Source organism: Thunnus maccoyii, chromosome 18 (genome assembly GCF_910596095.1).
Source record: "Thunnus maccoyii chromosome 18, fThuMac1.1, whole genome shotgun sequence".
NCBI lineage: Eukaryota > Metazoa > Chordata > Actinopteri > Scombriformes > Scombridae > Thunnus > Thunnus maccoyii.
Window position 1 is genome coordinate 20,360,853 of NC_056550.1, and position 10,894 is coordinate 20,371,746.

At 39.6% G+C, this 10,894-nt stretch overlaps 1 protein-coding gene across 1 annotated transcript; it reads right to left on the reverse strand.

Annotated features, from left to right (window-relative positions):
* Positions 1-1,526: 1,526 nt before the first annotated feature.
* Positions 1,527-6,705, reverse strand: si:dkey-43p13.5 (visual system homeobox 2; the record flags this gene model as incomplete). Its single annotated transcript, XM_042392386.1, is given in 5 exon segments — positions 1,527-2,121; positions 2,986-3,143; positions 3,442-3,748; positions 5,142-5,190; positions 6,668-6,705. Coding segments are annotated over 5 exon segments (972 nt in total), but the record flags the coding sequence as incomplete, so codon positions are not given.
* Positions 6,706-10,894: the final 4,189 nt, after the last annotated feature.

Below are 10,894 nucleotides of genomic sequence, written 5' to 3' on the forward strand. Positions count from 1 at the left end.
TCAAGCAGAGACACGCAGTTCTCTAAGTCTCACGGTGTTGCACACAACAGATAAAATATGTGTGACCATACATCACGGTAAAAAAAAAAAGAAATACATGCATTAGTTGAAATGTATTATTTGAATCTCATCTACCCTGTCTGAGGACAACTTCATGCCCAGAAGGGGGCAGCGTCATACTGCATGGTTAGACTGTCCTAACACTCCATGTGGTCCAATGCATGAATAATGCATGCACATAAACAGTGTCATTTACATGCAAACCTTTATGTAGGATTTATAAAGTAGAATTATAGCAGCACACAAACTATTAAATAGGTGCATGATTCAATACAAACTGTTGACGCTATGGGGCAGGCAGTTTAAGCATCCATTACTTATCTTATAGTATAACTACTATCAGTTGTTGTAGATTTATATTGTAGCAGTTAATCTTTATAAATATAAATATAATCTATAACATACAAAACTGACATGTGAATATGCAACACTTGGAATTTATTGTGTGGATTTTATTAGTTGATTAGATGTTTAAAACCAGGTTTTCCCCTATCATGATGCATTTTGAGAGTAAAGTACATTGTAAAATACTGTGTGCAGTACTTAAACACACACACAGATTCACTGCTGTGTTTGCTTAATAGGTTTAACATGTGAAAATCACTAATAATGCATACAATCAACTAATAATTAACCAGTTAAGGCATTAGTTAAGGCATGTTTTAAGGCTTATGTTTGGGCTAAACTGTTGTTGTTGTTGTTTGAATGTAAACCAGATTAAGGATGTTTCAAAAAGACCTAAACAGTTCTGTATATCTATACCAAGTCATATTTCCTGTCTTCATCCATGATAATCATTCATGATGTTATTTTGTGTTGGTTTAAGTCACTTCAGACATTAAATGACGACTCAAATCTTCTTCTCTTTAGATTCACAGCTCTTTATGAAATCTGTCTCACTATAAATGGAAACCAGAAAAGAAAAAAAAAACAACTGTATATTACATCTTTGATGCATGCAGTGCTGGAAAGAAATAGACATTTGTCATGTAACTTATATACAGTCACTCTTCATGATTTCATTTTTCAGCTATTTCCATTGTTTCCCATGAGGACGTGTGGCTGCATGCAGACTTCCTGCCTGTCTGTGAAGGTGACCTGAGAGGTCAGCGGTGAGCTTCTCATTAGTGAATCACTTAGAAATTATCCGACTGTATCCCATTTCAGTCAGAATGACATGATGCACTGTCACCCGCATTCAGAATAACATGTAAGATAATCAACCGATTCTTAAAGGAATGAATTAAGGACAATGAAAGTTTTTACAGCATCAACATTAAAGAAGACAAACCAGTGATACCTGTTAACCACCACAACTTCAAAAGAACTTTAAAAAGTCCATTTAAATAAAAATGTTTAAAAAAAATGTTAGTTGGAATGAACTATCAACATAAAAAAATGAGTATAATGTGACAAGTTTCTCGTTTCTCATTTAAAAGAACATCATATATAAGATTACTGCAAGATTTTATTATTAGAAGTATTATTAGAAGTCATTATTAGAAGTATTCTATTAATGATAGGTAAATAATGAAGCTCCTCATCCCAAAACATTAAAAATAAGTATATTACTGCTGCATATTGAGTGTCTGCTGTTTTTTTGGTTATGATTATCTGTACAAACAGGAAGAAGGAAAATGATCAATCATTGCGCATGGCTTCAGCTTCCTCTGTCGGTGACTGTGTGTCGCCTCCTGACATGTTTACAGTACTGTTGATCTCGGCCTTGTGCTCTCTGGCTTTTGCCCGCAGCTTGGCGATGCTGCAGGAGCGGAGCTCCTCTGAGCTCGGTCCCTCCGGCCTCTCCCACTTCCCTGACCTCTGGGTCACAGGCTGCATACGCAGGCTCAGCGTAGCACTCGCGGCTTTTGTCCATGGATAGTTCTCTCCTTCCTGTTGTCTCTCCCAGTGCTCATTGTCAGAACACTCTGTCTGCTGTTTTAAACTCCTGCTTGCTTTGTCAGACGTTTCATCATTGTCTCTTTTTACGTAAGGCCCCACAAGTTGGCCCTGGAGTTTCAGCTGCCGCCTCATCTTGGCACGGCGGTTCTGAAACCAAACCTGGAAACAAATTGAGGATTATAATCACAAATATGAATAATATGGAAATGTGAATAAACAAATACAATAGTTTATAAACAAAGCAAGAGTTTGAAAATGTTAATAGCTCAAATTGTAGCTTCAAAGTTTCAAAACTTTCTTTCCAAGCTATTGCAGTCAAGAGATACCTTTCAGTGTGACCACACAAAAAGATTTGCATTAAAAAGTCCTAAAAACTTGGGAGGATACCCACTTCATTTGTGACATAAACTGTGACTGCTGAAGCCTCATATTTGTTTCTGCTGAACTTTTGAATACATTTTTGCACAGAACGAGTACTGCAGATTTTCACCCCCAACTCTCTACAGTGTAGTTGTGTTAGGAAGGAATCTCTTCATAGTCACTAAGGGCAGAAGGAACAAGTACAGAAAAGAATAACTCTTCCAATATTTGAATGTGAGTTATGTTTTCAGACAAACTTAAAAATATGAAAACATTCTTTGAAGCTATATCACATTTACACTGACATACAGTAGGACTCCATTCTTGAATTGTTTTCATTGTTTCCTGTTTTTTAGTGCAAATATGTTTTTGTATTATTTTTATCTTATTCTATTATGATATTCAACATTGACATGGTATTTTTTGGTTTTATGTCTCTGTAAAGCACTTTGTAACTTGTATTTGAAAAGTGCTGCAGTATATAAAAAGTTATTGTTATCATAATTGTAGTTCTTTGGATTTAAATTAAGTTTAACACAAGCTGGTACTGATGGACCTGAAGAAGAGTCTGTAGGTCTGTAAGAGGTTTTACTGCACACTGTGCAGAAAAATTATGAATGAATGAAGTGAACATTTCCAGAAGGAGTTCAGTTTGCCAAGTACCTGTACTCTGGCCTCGATGAGGTCCAGTCTGAGGGCCAGGGCTTCCCTCATGAAGATGTCTGGGTAGTGGGTGGTCTCAAAGGCCTTCTCCAGCTCCTCCAGCTGCCAGCTGCTGTAGTTGGCCCGTGCACGACGCTGCTTCACTGGCCTCTGTTCATCTGGAAAGCACAGCGCAAGCACCAATTACACAATCGCCAACGGGTGACAAGGAACTAATGGCTCTAGACTGGATAATTAGCGCAGCGATCATTAGGCCCACTTTAACACTGCTTGATAATTGATTTTTAGTTACGAGCTGTTAGCCAATCTTTTGTAAACATTTACACTGCAATCAGATGGTGCTCACTGACTGTCTTAGAGACTGTGGTTGAACAGTGCCAGTTTGGCTGTGTACTATCTGTCTTGTATCATACAATCAGTCCCTCTTTAGCCACAGTAGCTGCAGTTTGAACTCACCTATGCCCTCTGTGAGTTGCCCCATCCCGACCGCCTGTGTGGCCAGAAGCAAAGCTTCCTTGCATGGCTCTGGCTGCAGATAATTCCTCAAAGATTCATAGCTGATAAAGGGCCCCGGGATCAGAATCTGAGGTTGAGAGCCCAGTCTGGTTGGGAATGCAGGGAAAAAGTGAGCTGCAGGTGAATGGAAAACTGCAGGCAGGAGAGTAGATACCAGTTGCCCTGGGCCAAACATGTCCAAGCTATTAAGAGTCCAATATCAAGCGTCAGTCCAGTGAAAAGGGCCAGGTTGACTCCTACAGGGATACTGGTGGAATGGTAAAATGCATCCCAAAGTGTAGAATAAAAAAAGAAGAGAAAATAAATCAGTTGTAATAAAAGCACTTGTCCATTAGATGTAACAGTTGGTTGTTGAGTGGCTCAGTGCAGGTATAAGGTGTTGCCTGCAGAGTAAAGGTAAGACTTGAGTGGTGGAGGAGGTGGAGGTGGTCTCATCTTGCTTTTTTCTTTCTCTTCCAATCCTCTCCCCCTCCTTTCCAAGTCACATGACATCCACACAGACAGCAGAGCTTGCTTTATAGGACAGAGGTGAAAATCCAACCTATGATTCATCTCTTGGTGGATTATCAGTATTACCCCATCAGTGTTTGCTGTGTTTGTCATTAGTTTCCCAATAACATGTGTCCTATAATCTTCTTTTTATGCCTTATATTGATAGAATATGTGTCCCATGAATTTTCTCTCTGTGCTTACCTGCAGACAAGTTGCAACATCTTCTGAAATTTCAATCAGTGAGATGAATGGGAACTCCTTGTGCGGAAAAGTGATTGGGAAGATGTTCATTTAGACACGTACGCCTGAAAAATGTGCACAACTCTTATCTGACCTTCTTTAAACAGATGTCAAATCTAATAAAAACAAATTACTGCAAAGGAGACATAATGAAAACACAAGTTGTTCAGTCCTGTGGGACTGAAAGGAGGGATGAAAACAAGCACAAAAGCAGTGGACCCTGAACAGCAGGTTCCAGGATAAACACACTCTTCCTGACAACAAAGTGACAAACCTGAGAGCTCATTTGCTGAACCCTCCTAGTAACCCTGTGTTTACTCCACTGTTGATTAAATTTTATTGTTTTTTTCTAAAGTTGTGATACTTTACTTCCCACATCACCAAGACAGGCGGTGCAAAAATGATCATGTCTGTCAACCTTTATAGCAATTAACTTATTGAGTCGCAGCAGTGTAGACTAAAAATCCACTAATGGAATTTTAAACCAGGTGCAATGATAATTTTACACCTGTAAGTATATTAAACACCTGAATTATTGTACTTAACCACAGTACAAATGTGCATTTTGCATGTCATGTTTTCAATCTTTATGATATAACACTTGTTATCCTTATACATTATGTTTATATTTGAGACTTTGACAGCACATTTGGTCCCTAACGTATGGATTTCTTAATGCTATTTTAACCTGTGAAGGTCTTGATTTATATTTCAGTGGCTTAGTTTTGCACATTGTGAGCTTATCTTCATATGTTTGTACAAGTGTATTATACTGTTTCAACACTGATTATTTGTATTGGAAGAATAGTGCCTTTTCTGTCATTTATTAAAGAAAAAAGGAACATAGTGGAAGCTTTTTTATAACCAAAATGTTAAAGAGCATCCCATTTAAAATGCAAAATACTTACTATCCTGAAATCTGTAGTTGTAACTGATGAATTAAAAAGACAGCAAATCCTGTAAAATAGAATAATGTCAGCAAGTGGCTCAAATGCCAACCCCATTTGTGCCTCTCGTGTATATGTATTAGCATTAGCATCACAGAGCTAGTTAAAAGATAATGTTTGATAAACCCAGGTCATTTACCGCTCTCTTGAAGATATTATCAGAGCCCTTAAATACTCTTCTAACTACGTGGATGGAAAATAAATTAGTCTACTACAGTGAAAAAATATTTTTAACCCATTTCTCAAGTTGCAACTCTGTTTGTTGAAGAAGGTTACCATGCAAATGGTTAGGAGAGTCTTTGAGGACTCTGGAAATAGCTAATGAACCTTCAGAACAGTGCTAAGTCTTGTTAAAGGTACAGTGTGTAGAATTTAGTGGCATCTAGTGGAACAGACTTGGAAGAAATAGAATATAATATTCATAAGTATGTATTAATTAGTGTATGTATAATCACCTAAAAATAAAAATCGTGTCTTTGTTACCTTAGAATAAGCCCTTCATATCTACAGAGGGAGTGGGTCCTCTTCCATAGAGCCCGCCATGTTGCACCACCATGTTTCAGTAGCCCAGAACGGACAAGCCAAACATTTGCTCTAGAGAGGGCCTTTAACATTTTTTATGAGTTTTGCGGCCACTGTAGGTTCTCCTACACGCTTGGAAGGGGAAGGATATTCAGTTGGTTTCAAGAAAGATAGATCAGCTGGTCCTTTAAGAAAGATAAATACCTTGCGCTGTTTGAAACCTAGTGTCTTTTAAAGGACCAGTGTGTAAGACTTAGTGGCATCTAGTAGTGAAGTTGCAGATTGCAACCAAATGAATACCCCTCCCCTGCCCCTCCCCTTCCAAGTGTGTAGGAGAACTTACAGTGACTGCGAGACTTGCGAAAAACACAAAAGGCCCTCTTTAGAGCTGGTGTTTGTCCATTCTGGGCTAGAAACATGGTGGGCTCCATGGGAAAGGACCCGCTCCCTATGTAGATATAAAGGGCTCATTTAAAAACACAACAATTCTTATTTTCGGGTGATCATACACTAATTAAAACATACTTATGGATGTTATATTACATTTCTGCCAAGTCCATTCAGCTAGATGCCAATAAATTCTACACACTGGACCTTTAAATGTAATGCTTATGCTAAAACATGAGAGGCAAAAACCTGGGCCAGACCATGTGCATAACTTTACTTTAGCATTGAGTAAAATGTAAACAGTCAACTTAAACTTACTGAACTTGTGATTTAAGCATATTTGGATCCAAACTTATCTGGAATACCACTTTTTGAAACTTGCTAACATGCAAAGAGCATGCATGCATCTCAGCGTAACCATTTCTCTTGATAATTAGTAAAAACATTCAGATGCTTGCACTTTTCATTCATGTTACATCATACATTTGTTAATTTCTTAAGTATAATTGCAAAAGATTAATGGTTATGTATTCTTGTTAAGTATGCAGACAGTAGTCAAAGTGTTACCAAACACTTACAGGATTTTTCCATCCCAGATCAAAGCATACACCTCAACACATTAACAGCCAAGACAGGAAGATTATTAACACTTTTTTTTTCTTTGAGCAAGCCAGCTGTAGCTTAGTGTTGATGGATCTCTGATGAGATGAATTAAACACAGGTGTGTCAATTAATCCGAAGATACATATCACCCAACAACACATCTTGCTAACTGCTTGTCAGCTCAGACGGCAGTGAAAACATTCCCCCTGTCAGTGTTGTCACCGCTGAACTGGCGTGCGTAGGCGGCTTTGATCAGCCCGGGACCTCAGCAGGAGGCAGCTGGTCAGAGCTGAGGTGAGTCACAGGATGGTCATTCCTGTGCTAGCAGTGAGGACTGCAACTCCCTCACCTGTGGCCCTTTCATCTGCACCTGTTCAAACACTAAATTAATGCCTTAGTGGAGGTAGAGGTCAGGATTAGGGTTTGACTGATTTGGATTTCTTTAAAGCTTGTGTTGAGACAGAAAGCAGATACTTAAGTAAATCTGAATGTTTTTTGGTCTCTAATGGGCAAAGATTTGGTGTTTCTTCCATAATTTGATTCTTGGTGTTGTTAAAAAATCTCTTACAGCAATTTGAACATCATCGGACGCTTGAACTCTCCGGTGAAGCATACAGGGCCATCATTAGTGGTAGACGACATAACTATCTGATTAAAAACAACTTTTAGCACTTCTGTCTGTATGTGTGTATGCATGTGTGTGTGTGAAGGAAGGAAAGGACAGACAGAGACTGAAGAAAAAAAAAATAATTTCTTGGGTTTTAAAGTTCTGTGGGGAAAAGGAAAATAGATTAAAAGTGTCTGGTTTGAGCTGTGGCTAAACAAACACTGTGTGTGGTGGGACTGACGACTGAATAGCCATCTCCATTTGTCCCTGGCACACAGGTAGTTACAGGGATTTCTGCTCTGTCTGAAAGTGGACCCCCATCCCCATCCTCCCAAACTACTGTGTTTGTCTTTGCCTGGGTCCTTTAATGCCCATTGATCCAGATAATCAGGGACAAAATTGGTGAAAAACTGGTGGGGGAGGTTCTGACAGTAGTTGCTCAGAAGAGCTGCTTGTGGGTAATTGAAGGAGGCATTAAGACAACAATAGTAATGGCTAATGCCAGGCTTTATTGGTCTCTCAGGTATTCTTAGCTCCCTGGATGACAAGGAAACAGTGGAGATCCACAGCTAAAATGGCAATCATCGTATCATTAGCAGACCTTCAGCTGCGGGGACAGAATGTGCATTATCTGTGGGTTTAGCAAGCCACCAATGGGATGCCCTTCAAGATGGCTTCAGCTTGAAATAGACTTGTTTGAGCTTGCGTTCATTCATCGTAAACCAGAGGAAACGGGACATCTGAATCCCCTTCATATGCAGGTTTTTGGTTCTCAGATAATGAAATGATTCACAAAAATCAATGATCATAACATCCAAATAGGTAGAATCTCAATTTTGCATAAAATGTTCTCCATAGACTCAAATATCCACGTTAAACAGAAGGTCATTTTCAAATTTGTTACTAAGGCTCATAAATTGATGTAAAAATCATTTTATCTTTGGAATTTTTTTTACAGAAAACACTTTCAGTGGGCTGAAATTTGAATTAAATGATGCAGGCTATTTATCACCTTTTTTCCTTGACAAACATGGCTGAAGTGGTTTAACTATCACATTCTGCCCTCACTGTGATAAGATACAATCTGACATAATGGAGATCCTGAACACTGCACACTATTATTCTTTCTCATCCACTACAATGACACTTAAGCTCATAAAACAAGAGTTCTGCCAAATGTCACGCGAAGATGGATGGTTATCGTCAGCTACAATGTCATGGGAGTATATCTATCTGGTGTAATTTGCAGGCTGGAGCAGCAATGAGCACAGATAAGATCAATATTTAATGAAAAAGTAAGTGAAGCTTAAGGGTTGTCACTTATGCCTCTGCTGTTAATGACATGTCACATTATCATATTTATCAGATTGGGTCAATCTCAACCGCAATTACTGGCCTCATTTCTTTTTAATTCATTACAAATGTTGGATCATTTCAGTTGTCCACCTCTGTGCAAACACCAGGAATGTGTTCTCTGGTTGCTTGCATATGTATTTTAGTGCACAAACTTCAAACTAAAATCTATTAATGGGAACGTGGATTGGTATAATTCAATCAACACACCTAAAATGTGTTTGTAACTTGGAAGAAAAGTGTATTTCATGGCTGAGGAAGCCCCTATGCTTGGTGCCTCACTCTCCCTGGTAATAGTATCCCACAGTGAGCAGGCTGATTGTTTTAGTCATGGATCACTGGCCATGGGATAAACCTGAGAGCCCAGCCTGCTTTTCATGTCAAAACCTTCAAGGGAAAGCGGCCACAATCCAAGAGCAATCACACTTGAGACATCAAAGTTCCAGCGAGAAGAGAGGCGAGAGACGGTCCACATTTTTTCCACGCAAGCCAAGTGCAACTCAAGCGTGGAGGAAGAGGAGATGATCTAAGGCGAGGGTGCCATTGAGAGGAAGACAGAGAGCAGACAGATGTGCATGGGCAGGTAGCGGCACATCAGGGCCCCTCCTGTAGCTGAGAGAGACACCAAGAACCGTCCGCTGGTCGCATTCCTGCTCGCTGCTCATTCACTGTCCACTTTCACATGCGCAGGTAAGCCCACTGACATTCACAACGCAACACGCCAATGATCACCTCAAAGTCACACTATGATATTTCATTTCTAGAGGCAAAATGTTCATCATGGACAAATGAGGGGTTAGCTGTTAGCAGCTGCATTTCAGGGCATCCAGACTGGTATGATGAATAAAGGCAGAGGTTGTTAACTTGTCAGTGATCCGTCAGACTATTCAGCAACAGGCCAGCAGCCCCCGCCCTCCCTCTCAACCACTACTTCCTCGTTAGCTGTCACTCATCTCTGTTCCGCCTCACTGCTGCCCAGCCAATAGGATGCTGGCGCCTGACCAAGAGCCCAAGCTGCCAAGACTTGTGTAGTAAGTTGATAGATAACCATAAACAGAGCTTTCGGCTAGTTATAGGACACCATACAGGTGCAATTAACACATCTGACAAAAACAGCAGTGGGAAATCAGCAGGTACGGTGCATGATGGGTAGGACATGATTGGGTTTACAAATGGACAAGTTAATTACGGGAATGGATGTGTGAATACATATTCATTCAAGGGGATTTGGAGGCATCACGATGGTTCAGAAGACAAAGGCACATATAATTTATTCACATTGTTTGAATGATGTATGCAGCCAATTTATATCTTTTGTTACCCAAATAGGTCAAATTCATTATGTCCTTATTTTACGCCTTATGCAGGCAGTTTTTGATCCAAATTTAGAGCAAATTGACCTCATAGCCATGGTTACAAGCTAAGACTTTAAAACAAAAAGCTGCAGAAATGAAGTCTGCAACAAGCTGCTTTCAGACATCCAGCTCATGTATCTTATTGAATACCTGTTATTTCTGAATGACAGGCTCCACTGACCCACTAGTGTGGGCATGTCTCACCCTCACTGAGGATCCTTAACCATGCTGTGGCTTCATCCTCATGTTCTCCTATGTAACAAAACACCAGCAGCAGCCTGTGCTGTAAAGTGCCTTACCCACATCACATCTTCAAAGAACGCTTTGGTCTGTGTGATTGAACAATTACCGCCATGGTTAATTTACCATAAATAGGGACGTCCACTTTGCTAGTTTACCGGCATGCCTCCACATTGTTTAACTTATCCCTTTGACTCCATCAAGAGGTTTTCAGATGAAGTCAGTGGCATCGGGCAAAACAACTCACACTTTCATGGCAAAATGGTTTCCATCACAGCATGTGCATCACACCTTTAATTTGTCTGCTACACCCCAGTGAAAAGCAAGCGTAGCTATGACAGCTGTTTCCAGCTTTATCAGGATCCAAGAATTATTGGAATAAAATGAAAGGCCACAAACCTTGCGCCGTTTATTTTTTTTTCCCTCCCCTTCCGTCATGTTTGAGGTGCTAGAATGTTAATATGAAAGGTAATTATTGGTTCTTGTGAAATTTGTTTTTACAATTTCTACATTAAACCGCTTTCCAAATAAAGCAGCTGTAAAATGTCTGCACTGAGTCGCTCAACTACATAAATTAACTGCTGCCATAAGTTACACTATTTACTCTCTATTAGTAAAGGCTGAATAAAAAAATGAAAAAGGCAATG